Source organism: Tasmannia lanceolata, unplaced genomic scaffold (genome assembly GCF_043159265.1).
Source record: "Tasmannia lanceolata isolate RefF3 unplaced genomic scaffold, GAP_Taslan_0.1 ptg000002l, whole genome shotgun sequence".
Taxonomy (NCBI): Eukaryota; Viridiplantae; Streptophyta; class Magnoliopsida; order Canellales; family Winteraceae; genus Tasmannia; species Tasmannia lanceolata.
In genome coordinates, this window is record NW_027518679.1 from 53,121,694 (window position 1) to 53,134,951 (window position 13,258).

The following is a 13,258-nucleotide window of genomic DNA, read 5'->3' on the forward strand; positions in this document are numbered from 1 at the left end:
TCCCAATTGAGTATTTTGCGTGTTCCTCTTACATACGGATGTTTGCATCATCGTAATTGGGATTTGGGAACATGTTACAGGCCAGCCATTCCTTAGCCTCATGCCGATGCAATACTTGTGCGTCGCTCCACTGCAACCTCAAATCAGCCTACCTCAACTGACCTACCTTGTGTCTAAGGCAAGTACACAGAGCCTCACACAAGGAAGCACACAAGAGCGAAATGTGAAGAAGACTTGTATTACACCGCAGAAGGCTTTACAAGGATTGAAGTTCACAAATCCAAACGCTTCCTGGGTGTCTAGCCCTAACTCTGCCGAGGTATCTAGGGTGTGGACGATCGAGGCCCCGCTCAGGGTGTGTGTCATTGGTTGGGCAGTGCTCCTTAAAATAATTGAGACCGCTGACTTCCTGCGAAAGAGAGAGTTCTTGATTATTGATCATTGTTCACTTTGCACTGAAGCGGGGGAATCGGTAAATCATATTTTTATTCACTGTCATATTGCAAGGGAGGTAGGGAGTAAAATATTTCGGAGATTCAGGATAGCTTGGGTGTTCCCTGCTAAGCTTATGGACCTTCTCAGGAGTCAGTCCTTCGTGCCGTGGAAAAAGAAAGGTAAGATCCTGTGAAATGTTTCTTTCTTAGCTACGATTTGGGTCTTATGGAAAGAGAGAAACACAAGAATCTTCAAAGCGAAGTTGAAGAGCTCATCCTTCCTATATTTCAAAGTGGTAGCTCTAACCATATCTTGGGTAAAAGTCATCCCAATATTTAAATTTGTTTCAGCTTTCGACCTATGGAATGGGTGGAGGGAGATTTGTTTAAGTATGGAACAAAAGCAGAAGGTTAGTCGAGGTTGGGAGCCTCCGCCTTCGGTTGAACTTTGACGGATCTAGCTTTGGAAACCCTGGCCCTTCTGGTATTGGGGGTGTCTTGAGAAATGAACTTGGAGAGGTGTCGTGGGCATTTGCAGGCCCAATTGGCATAGCCGATGCGAGTGAGGCGAAGGTGCGTGATGTGCACCAAGTCATAAAACTGTTAGACAAAGAAAGGATGGATAAAGTTGTGGTAGACAGAGATTATATAGTGTAATCCGTTGGCTCAATGTTTTGCATAGTCATCCTTGGAGATTTAACCATTACTTTGATGAGATTCAAGATCACATGGGTTCATCGTCTATTGTCTTTCAGCATGTTAAAAGATCAGCAAATGGTGTTGCCGATAAGCTAGCCAGGGAAGGGTGGTTAAAGACTCGCTGGAAATGTTTGACTCTTTGCCCCCTGGGGATTATTCCTTGGCCTTTGTTTAGGGGCTCTTTCTTTTTTCTTTGTTTTTTCTGTCTTTTGCTTTACTTTGTATCAACCATCTCGGTGGTCATCTTTTTCCGATTAATAAAATTTGCTGCCATTCAAAAATAAATTCAAAGGTTTCCTAGGTCCACAAGGCAATCATCCAATGGTCCAGGACCATCACAGAAACTTCTAAACTCACTAGAATTTTCTATTTCTACTCATCTCTACAAAAAGTCTACAGGAATACTCAAGAAAATCCTACAATATTTACATATATAAACACTTTCAGGACCCAAGTGTCTTCTACACAATCCTCAAATCTGATTTCGGTCGCGTCCACATTGTGACTTCATCGCCTTGCCTCCTTCACCAACCCTCCCGATGAGGCACTTAATGCTCCCATCGGGCCTTCGATTGCCTCATTGCTCGGTGTGGTGCAGATATCTTGTATTATGGCATTATACATGACCCTGGCGGACTAATGTGTGTGATGCACGCTAAAGGGTATTTCAGTAATTTTCTCCATGCAATGCAATTGATATATAAGCCACAAGTTAGGTTATCTTAGCCCTGACCCTGAGTCAGGGCCGAAAATCCTCAACCCAATGCCCGCCCTACAGGTTCATCCCAACCCTTGCCAACCCTGATTGGCCCTGATTGGGCAGGGCCGGGGCCGGGCCGACCCTGCTTGGGCCGGGCTGGCCCTGCTTGGGACGGACCAAGCCGGGCAATTATACATGTTTTCGGTCTGTTTTATTGTCAAAAATCAAAATACTTCCACACAATCTATTATTCTAATTGATATATGATTTTTGGTGATAAATACATAACCAAAACCCAATAGATAGAGAAATGAAAAACATAAAGGCTCAATATGAAAAAAAGAAAGGCTCAAGGGTGGGCCGCGGGTAAAGTGTAAACAGGGTCGGGCCAAAAAAATGTACCCAAACCCGCCCTCAGGATCAGATTTTCCAACCCTGACCCTATTTGGGCTCAGGGCGGGTCAGGGCTCACAGGGCCAAACTTGCACCCCTAGGGACCATGCATGGAATCCACTCGTCCTCGTTACCCCTTCTCTGTATGCATGATGGGGACCATGCATGGAATCCACTCGTCCTCGATACTTGCTACTCCAAGATGAAGCATGGGAATTACCTTTTTCCAAAAAAAATCACCTGATAGACATCCAATGGAATCCTTGCGAGGTCGATGGCACTCACCAATCTTCCAATCTTTACCTCAATGCTTTTGGCTATCCCGTTGATGGGCTTGCCCTTCGAGTTGAACACCTTCATCGATGTAGTCAACATTGCAAGTTGAAGGCCTAGCCTCTTAGCAACCTCCTTCAACAGAAGTTATGAGTTGTGCTAATGTCCACCAAGGCCCTCGTGCCCTTGTCGTTGATGTGCATGTCAACGTACATCAACTCTGTCTTCAAGGGTTCAACGATTGTTGTATAGCCCCTTGACCGCATTGAGGAGTCTCAAGGCACTAACATGTTGTTCCTCATCTTCACTCTCACTAGGCATCTCATTCTTTTTTAGTTTGAACCCGGTCCTACTAAGGGTCTTCTTCTTTGGGAAGTCCCTTCCCAGATGGCCTCCACCATATGTGAAGCAACCTAATGTCTTTTCAAAAGACTTGGGCCTTGCACGTCGTATAGCCTCTTCCTTGACTCATCCTTATGGTTACACTTCTTGTCTTCCCCACCTTTCTCATCGTGGGTCTCGGTCTGCTCGAAAGACTCCCTCTCTTCACGAATTCCATAGTCCTCTCTGTTGTAACCGAGGTCGGAGCCAATTCACGCACTCCACACCGCAAGAGTTCTTCCTCATGCCATGGTTGCAGTCCATTCGTGAAGAAGAGTGTCTCATTCTCTGCCATGTGTAGATGATCAAGCATGACTGTCGTGAATTGCTTCACATAATCATGAATCAACCACGAGTGCTTGAGGCGCACCAGTTTTTTGAGTAAAGTATTCTACATTCTTAGTAAGGAACTGACCAATCAAGTCCTTGAGATATTCCCATATTTCAATGGTGCAAAGGCCCTTCACTACATCATTGTGACACGTTCCACATCAAAGCATGCCATCATTAGCAAGAAACATGATCGCAGTATCTTCAAGCTTAGTAACCTTGAAATGTTGCCATAGTAAGTTCTCCAACTACTTGGCACCGCGCGCGCCATCATATCTCTTTAGTTTTAGGATCCAAAACTTCCATAAGTGCAGTCAAAGCACTTGTGACAATGCCCATGAATGCAACCACTGCCTTCCTCATCTCATCCTCAAAGAGGTCGAATGTGCTTCATATGTCACCCTCAAGATCCATATCGACTTCTCCAAGCTCATGGATCTTTTCATGAATAAAGTCCGCATTTATATCAAGATGTGCCAAGACAAGCTCTAACGTGCTCATGCAATGCTCCAGTGGCACCAAGTTCATCGACAGATCTTGCTCTTGGGATTTATCCTTCCGCAACTTGGGAGGCACATTTCCCTTGCTGCCAACATTCACCACTGCAGTGACGTCTAATGTTGTCATTGTGCTTACATCGCCTACGAATGCAGCTCCCCAGTACTCATGGACGTAGCAAACCTCATTGTGATAGCAATTATCACAGGCCTACAATTCCTTAGCCTCACACCTGTGTGGCACTCGTGCAAAGCTCTGGTGTTACCCCAAATCAACCTAGCTCAATTGATCTAGCCTGGTGTCTACGGCAGGGACACTTAGACTCTCTCAAAAGGAAGCACATAAGACTATAAGAGTGGCAAGGGAACTTAGGAAAAAAAGTTGTATTGCACCATGGAAGGCTTATGAGGATTGAAGGTCTCAAATTCAAAGGATTCATAGGTTCAACATGATTTGCAAATGAGGGTTCACCTATATTATAGGCTCCCAGATGCCAATAACCCATTGGTTCAGGACCATCATAGAACAAGAGTCAATAGAATAATCTACTCTTTTCTCTACAAAGAATATACAAAAGTACTCAAGAAACTACGACAATATCAACATATATATACACACTTCCAAGCCAGCCAGGAGTCTTCTACACAGTTATAAAATTATGGAATGTTGTGAAGAGATACACAGTGATAAAATTATGGAATGTTCTCTAATCCATAAATGGTTTTAGCCTCCTTTAGGCCTATAAAAGGGAACAAGTGAGACCATTGCTCACCCTATGACATTCTGCTAGAAAGGGTCAACTCAAAAATAGAAAGATGGAGAGGGAGATACCTCTATCCAGAGAAAATGAAGCTCCTCAAAGCCTTACTTTCTAATATCCCTACCTATTTCCTATCTATGTTCAGGATCCCTTGTTCCGTGGCAGAGAAGATAGAGAACATCGGTTACAACTTCCTTTGAAATTATGATCTTATTATTTTATGTTATTATTTATTTTTATTTTTTTGACACGTAAGCTAGGATTGAACCTATGGCGCCATGTTTGAGGTACAAAGCTTTAACTAATTGAACTACAAGCCCAATCTCAATGATCCCAATATTAGAAAGGTGCAGCTAATAAACTAAAAGTAGGTTTGTCTTCATAAACACGATAGATTATAAACTTGAAGTAGCTGTGCCATCCAAGACATGGAGGCCAGGTGGTTGAACTATAGGAACACAGAAGTAAGGGTGTTAATTTTGGCTCGGGCTCGGAAGCTCGCTCGATCTCGGCTCGGTAAAAGCTTGGCTCGAGCTCGGCTCGAATCCTTAACGAGCCGAGCCTGGCCTAGTCCGAGCTAGGTCAGGTTCGGCTCGTTAAGGATTTAATATATTTAAATATATATATATATATATATATATATTATATATTAATATATACACTAAAAGGGTTGTCCAGGGAGTGAAAGGGGGAGGCAAAATATGTCACTTCTTTTTTGGAACCCCATTTGTTACTTGGACCACCCCCATGGTGTAAAAAGAGTAGTCAAATTACACTAGATAGGGCTGTCCAAGGAAGATGATGGGTGTGAATATATCATTGCCCTTAATATAGCCCAAGCTCGGTGAGGCTCACGAGCCTGGCCGAGCCGAGCCGAGCCGAGCTAGGCCAAGCTCGGCTCGGCTCGTTTACACCCCTGCACACAGAAGACATCAAAATGATGTTCTCCTAGCAAGATGGTGGTAGAGGCTCTTTAAAAACTAGGATGAGCTCTGGACATAACTCTTTTTTTAATGAAGCTCTGGACTAAAGTTATTTACTCAAAAATACATGATTAAGAATAAAAACCTTAAATTTGGAATCAAGAGTTCAAAACCATTATGGACAATATCACTTCAGAAACTAAGCAGTTCTTGAGACTAAAAAGTTAATGAAAGAAATAGATGCTTAACCAAAAGTTTTCATCCCAGATACCCTAGTTAAAGGCATCACAGTAAGTGGTTTGTAATAATGTAAAAAGGTAGAAGCCCATATATCAAATGAGCAACTATAATGTAACTTGAATATCATGGAGCTTAAACCAAACAATCTATGCACTAACCCGCTTCCGCTTCTTTGGTGTAAATAGAAATGAAGAATCTCTTCTCATCGGCCAGTTCAACTCAAAGCAAGTAGGTGACCTAGAAATACATTAGGTATGAAAAGGCAAATCAATCACACACAAAATTATGGTGAATAAACAAAGGATTGTTAAGAAAGAAAAAGCCAAACCAAAAATATTCATTGAAGTCATCATAATTCCTCCATGCCGAGTGTGCAGCTTTCCCATTCTTATTTCTAGCAGCCTCCTGCAAATATAACAGACGGATGGACACAAAAGTTACAAAAATGAACAAGAGAAAAGTCAGAAAGACATTAAAGAGTGGCACTCAACAAATAATTTACTAGGATCAATAAGTAATTGGTGTAGGGGCACAATCTCATATAGTTCATTCTGATGACTATTAATATGTACTCTAAAGTTACCTTCTGCTTCATGAGTTGGCATGCCTTACATATAGCTTTGCCAAAATTGTATTCAACGTGTGATATTAAACAAACAAAGAAACACACACACACACACACACATATATATATGAGAAAAGAGTTCCTACTCCCTAGAGTAGATTACTTATCTACTCCCTAGCATAAAATACAGTGGGGGGCACATTGTGTGGGTGATCCAAACCATTCATCTGATGGGCCCTCAAATAGATAGGGTATGCCCAAAAAATCAGCTCCATAGGATCATCCCAACCCTTCGAACTGTGGAGGCAAAAAATGGATTGGAGGTTTATACACGTCCATTTTTACCTCCACAAATCGTAGTGTTGGGATGATCCTATGGGGCTGATTTTTTGGGCACACCCGATCTATGTGACGGTCCATCAAATGAATGGTTTGCATCACCCAGACAAAGTGGCCTCCACTGTATTTTAAGCTAGGGAGTAGGAACTCTTTTCTCATATATATATATATATATATATATATATATATATATATATATATATATATATATATATAGAGAGAGAGAGAGAGAGAGAGAGAGAGAAAATGGTTTCTACACACAAGTGTAGATAAGTTATCACAGTAGAGGGCATATTGTTTGGGTGATCCAAACCATTCATTTGATTGGCCCTCACATAGATAGGGTGTCCACAAAAAATCAGCTCCAAAGGATCATCCCAACCCTACGATTTGTGGAGGTAAAATGGACGTGTATAAACCTTCACAAATCTGTCCATTTTTTGCCTCCACGGTTCGAAGGGTTAGGATGATCCTATGGAGCTGATTTGTTGTGGACACCTATCTTTGTGAGAGCCCATCAAATGTATGCTTTGGATCACCCAAACAATGTGGGCCCCCACTGTATTTTAAGGTAGTGTGTCGATGACTTATCTACACTTCTGTGTAGAAACCGTTTTCTCATATATATATATATATATATATATATATATATATATATATATATATATAGCAGAAGAGAAATTGGAGAATTATTGTCCATTTAACACGTCAGTGTAGATGATTTTTACCGTTTTTTGCCCTCCCCACATATCTAACATCTATCTCTATGAGAAATTATTTGAGGGTAAAATCGTAATCTACATACGAAAAGTACCGACACAGGGTATTTGTCTATGACAATTACGGGAAAAAACTACCAAGAAGAGGTAAAGACATATGACAATGACGAAAGAACTACTTTATATTACGCATGCATGACACTTGCAAAATATTGACGGATTCCGGGCACCTGAAGAGGAACAACAATTATGGAAACCTCTATCGATTGGAGGGCTATTATCAGCCTATATCGATTGGACCTTTGGAGGGCTAGGATCAACCTACAGAAATGATTTTACAGGCACAACCGATTGATGTTGTGTTCCATCACATGGACGGTTTGGAGCAACCTATAACCCTCTATATATCGGAGGGTTCGGATCAACCGATTAAAATTATTTTTGGGGCACAACCTATGTAGGCAGTGGCCCATCTAATGGACGGTTTGGATCATCCTATGGTACGGGCCATACCGTACATTTTATTAAAGTGAGGATTGCGATCATCAAAATACGATGAGTAGTGCCATTATAAAATAAGGTAGTGAGGACATTAGCACTATATATAATTTGAAACCATCGTTGTTACTTAGATGTTCCCGCGCAGGTCGGGTTCAACCCGAACCCGACGGGTTCAACCCGAATTTGGGTTGGGTCAGGTTAAGCTTTTTCGCAAATCGGGTTGGGTTGGGTTGGGAAAAATCAACCCGAATTGGAAATCGGGTCGGGTCGGGTTGGGCTATCGGGCAACCCGAAACCTGAATTTGGGTTCCATCACATGGACGGGTTGGATCAACCTATGATGTGATCCGTACAGTTCTTTGTCGGCCCGTGCATCGCACGGGGTTTTTTACTATATATATATCTACTTGATCAAAATATATATATATATATATATATATATATATATATATACTATATAGCTAGAGAAAAAAGGAATTTCTTTTATTTTTATCTGAGATTTACATGTCAGCATTACTCTTTTACCATTAACCCCTTTGCTGATATCTAACATCTATCTTTATGAGAAATTATTTGAGGGTAAAATTGTAATCTACATAAGAAAAGTACCGACACAAGGTACCTGTCTATGACAATTACGGAAAAAAACTACCGAGAAGAGGTAAAGACATATGACAATGACGAAAGAACTACTTTATATTACTCATGCAGGAGACTTGAAAAATATTGACGGATTCGATTCCGGGCACCTGAAGAGGAACAACAATTATGGAAACCTCTATCGATTGGAGGGCTAGGATCAAGCTTATATCGATTGGAGGGCGAGGATCAACCTATGGAAATGATTTTACGGGCACAACCGATTGATGTTGTGTTCCATCTCATGGACGGTTTGGAGCAACCTATAACCCTCTATAGATCGGAGGGTTCGGATCAACAGATTAAAATTATTTTTGCGGCACAACCTATGTAGGCAGTGGCCCATCTAATGGACGGTTTGGATCATCCTATGGTACGGGTCATACCGTACATTTTAATAAAGTGAGGAGTGCGATCATCAAAATACGGTGAGTAGTGCCATTATAAAATATAGTAGTGAGGACATTAGTACTATATATAATTTGAAACCATTGTTGTTACTTGGATGTTCCCACGCGGGTCGGGTTCAACCCGAACCCGACGGGTTCAACCAGAATTTGGGTTGAGTCGAGTTAAGCTTTTTCACAAATCGGGTTGGGTTGGGTTGGTAAAAATCAACCCGAATTGGAAATCGGGTCGGGTTGGGCTGTCGGGCAACCCGACCCGACCCGAAACCTGAATTTGGGTTCCATCTGAAGAAGTTTTGTATATGTGTTTTTCTTTTTCAACATTAAAATAGTCTCCACAGTCCACAATGGACAGTTTGGATAATCCTATGGTGCGGGCCATACCGTACTTTAATAAAGTGAGGAGTGTGATCATCAAAATATAGTAGTGCGGATAACATTTCCCTTTGTTAATTGTTAGTCCCTGTTTGGTTAGGATTTTGAGAACCGAACCGATTGTGAGTTAAAAACTTATTATTGGTGATTCACTATTGGTTCTCAAAATCCAAAACAACCCGGCTTGAGTTGAGGTGGTCAACAATTGGTACCATATCAAATCGGGTCAACCCGACCCAACCCAACCCGAATTGGAAATCGGGTTGGGTCGGGTTGGGTTGGAAAATATGGGTTCCTCGGGTTGGGTCGGGTTGAGACCCAAAATGCACCCCTAACAATGACGAAAAAACTACTTTTCCTTCTTCACTATGTGGGGGTCAAATTACGGAAAGTTTAATATTACGAATGCAGAACACCTGTAAAAATATTGACGAATTCTGGGCACCTTAAGAGGAACAACAATTATGGAAACCTCTATAGATTGGAGGGCTAGGATCAGCCTATGGAAATTATTTTACGGGCACAACCTATTTATGTTGTGTTCCATCACATGGACGATTTAGATCAACCTATGATGTGGTCTGTACAATTCTTTGTCGGCCCGTGCATCGTACGGGGTTTTTTGCTACTATATAGCAAATATATGGCAGAAGAGAAAAGGAGAGAATTATTTGAATTTCTCCCAAAATTCTAAGAGAATTACACATCACTTTTTTTTACTTTTTTTAACAAAGGCACCCATTCAACCCACATATTTTCAATCCTACCCCCTCCTTTATGCTTTTTAACAAAGGCACCCATTAAAGCCACATAATTTCAATCCTACCCCCCTCGTATATGTTTTTTGAATAAAAAAAGTGGACAAAGACAATAATAATCCGTACGTACTTGGAGGAAAATTACGGAAAGAGTGCTTGAAAGTCACAAAATTACGAAAAAAAGTACCGAAACGGGTACCTGTATGACAATTACGGAAAAAACTACAAAGATGAAGTATTGATATATGACAACTACGAAATCTTTAAGAATTTTTTGAGGATATTATGAATTCCGGACACCTTTAAACATATTTACGAATTCTGGGCACCTGAAGAGGAACAACAGATTATGGAAACCTCTATAGATTTGAGGGCTAGGACCAGCCTATGGAAATGATTTTACGGGCACAACGTATTGATCTCACATGGACGGTTTCGATCGACCTATGATGTGGTCTGTACAGTTCTTTGTCTGCCCGTGCATCGCACGGGGTTTTTTTACTAGTATATATATATATATATATATATATATAGAGGAATATGTTCGTGCGCTCAAGCTCTAATAGGAAATGGTGCGCTTGAGTGCACCAATCACATGGGTCCCACAATTTCTGTGAGGATTCAAACCATTCATTTGCAAGGCCCTATCATAGATAGGGTGTGTACCAAAAATCAGCTCCATTGAATCATCCTAACCCCTCCAAAAGTGGAGGGCAAAAATGGGCAGATTTGTGGTCTGTCCATTTTGACCTCCACAAATGGATGGGTTAGGATGATCCTATGGAGCTGATTTTTTGTACACACCCTATCTATGTAAGGCCCTTTCTAGTGAATGCTTTGGATCATCCTAAGAATGTGGGCCTCATTGGTTTGAGAGCTCAAGCTCACCATAAGGTTCCAACGCTCAAGCTCACAATCCTTTTCCTCATATATATATATATATATATATATATAGAGAGAGAGAGAGAGAGAGGAAAGTGTTTCTAGTCGGCCGACTAGAGATCATTCTCTAGTCCGCCGACCAAAAACACATGGGTCCCACATTTTTTGTGGTGATCTAAAGCATTCATTTGATAGGCCTCATCATAGATAGAGTGTCCACAAAAAATCATCTTCATAGGATCATCTTAATCCTTCGATTTGTGGAGTTAAAAAATGGACAGATTTGTGGCGGTTTATAGCCGTCCATTTTAACCTCCACAAATCATAGGGTTGGGATGATCCTATGTAGCTAATTTTTTGTGGACACCGTCTCTATGTCAGGGCCCATCAAATGAATGCTTTGCATCACCCAAAAAATGTGGGACCCATGTGTTTTTGGTAGGCGGTCTAGAGAATGATCTCTAGTCGGCCAACTAGAAACACTTTCCTCTTGTATATATAGGGGATATTTGTGAGCAAGAGCTCACAAACCATATCTCACGTAGTTGGTTGAGTCACCCAACCATTAGTTTTATAGGTTATAGTTATGGTTTATAATAAGGGTTATGATTTGTGGAGGTTTAAAATGGATGGCTAGAAATTACGCTCCTATAAATCGGATGGTTAGGATTATGGTATGGAGATGGTTTCTTAGGAACATCCTATCTATGTGAGGTGCTATAAAATGAATGGGTTGGATGAGTCAAACACCTACGGTAGATGGGGTATTGTAACCTCTAGCGCAGGCTGAGCTCTAGCTCATGAACCGCGCCCCCTATATGTGTGTGTGTGTGTGTGTGTATATATATATATATATATATATATAAGGCCCCTAAACGCCCTTACGTTTATGGCACTAGCTTATATGCATTTTTTAAGCAAGCAACGGCTTCAAAGCCCCTATTAGTCAGGCACACTAGGCGCTTACGTTTTCCAGCTGGCTTCAAAGCCCCTATTCACTCGTCTTGCCTTCGACGACTCAAACTAGGAGTGACCATCCAAAGATCGCACAACTTGGCTGTCAAACATGGCGTCCGTCCCATCAAGCAAGCTCAACGTCGCTATCGGCTAGCAAAAGTCACGACCACCAAGATACGCATAATGATTCGATCTTTTGATCACCCATTTGAGGAAAACCTTTTTCTGGGGCTTCCGCGTGACACACGGAAAGGCGAAGCTGTTGAGTCCAGTTCCGAAGGCTCTCAAGTCGATGTTCCAAGATATGCAGATCCTTGCGAGGCCCTGCCGATGCAAACTGAGATTCGGAATCTGACCTTGCAACTAAGCGAAGGGCTGAGGTAACGAGTGAAATCGCTCGACTATCAGGAGAGGAGTGAGACTGCTTACCCAAGAACGGGAGGAGCGAACCCTTCTTCAGAAGATAAGGGAATGAAAGACGATAAAAACGATGAAAAGCTTGACCGAACGACTTTCCTTACGGAACTTGAACTTTCTTTACAGCTGGAACTAGTGGTTTCTCTCTGTTTTTTTTTTACGCAATTCTTCGATCGATACACTTCTTTTCCATTATTTGATTTGATGAAAAGCTATTCATGCGCAATTCCATTCCCATTCTGTGAAACGCTATTCTGTTGGATACGCCTTACAGCTTTCTACACATCATTTCGTCCACCAATGGTGACAAATGTGATTACACTTGTCCCTGCAATTGAGAATAGGTTTAAAAGCTTGGCTAATAACCTTGGGGAAGCTACTGTTGATACTCTAATTCATAGGAACTCGATGCCTCGGCTGCTAATTGGTCTTCTTTCGAAGGCAATGAAGAATTGTTGTTTTACTCAAGAAATTTGTGTTGGGACCTACCTGTTTGCAAGACAAATGGTTCGCCTGATACGGAGGTCTACATGGTTACATCTTGGTATGTACCTAAAGGCGTGCGCGTTTGCGCTTCAGTGCTATTACGCTGAAGCGTTTGACAAGCATTGTAAGCTCTCAGTCTCAGTCTCCCTCACGAGGTGGGGGGTGCCTCGCATCATTCCTTCTTCGAATAGATTAGCTATATACAGGAGGAATGATTACTTTGATCTGTGAAGTTCTATCTATCGCTCTTCTCCTTGTATAAGTTGGTTCTAGTCGCAAAACCGCTATTCAGAGTCACTTTGTTTGCCGATTTAAGCCTTCTCTTAGGTCAGGAAGGAAAGCATGGGTCCCGTGGTTGCTCTGAAGAGTGGTATCCCTTCGGTTCCGAAGAGTCTTGAAGATAGTATTTCAGGTGGTTCTCTTATCTCAATAGTTTAAAAACAAAAAGGGGATTTCCAAAGGAGCAAGTTGCTCAGGCGGAACATCATAGGGAGATGACTAGAGTCTTACACATTCTCAACTCTATTGGTGAAAATCAGGGTGTTTTTCTCTTGTCTCTCATTCTAAGTGGGGCGGCCCGGA

General features: G+C 41.7%; 1 protein-coding gene across 1 annotated transcript in view; it reads right to left on the reverse strand.

The window, feature by feature from the left end:
- The window catches only part of GSL8 (glucan synthase-like 8), a 111,090-nt gene that overhangs the window by 61,371 nt on the left and 36,461 nt on the right, over positions 1-13,258 (reverse strand). Inside the window, exons 11-12 of the mRNA XM_077380809.1 lie at positions 5,960-6,036; positions 5,790-5,868 (exon numbers count right to left, since the gene is read on the reverse strand). Coding sequence (XP_077236924.1) covers positions 5,790-5,868; positions 5,960-6,036 — 156 coding nt within the window. The remainder of the gene's footprint in view (positions 1-5,789; positions 5,869-5,959; positions 6,037-13,258) is intronic.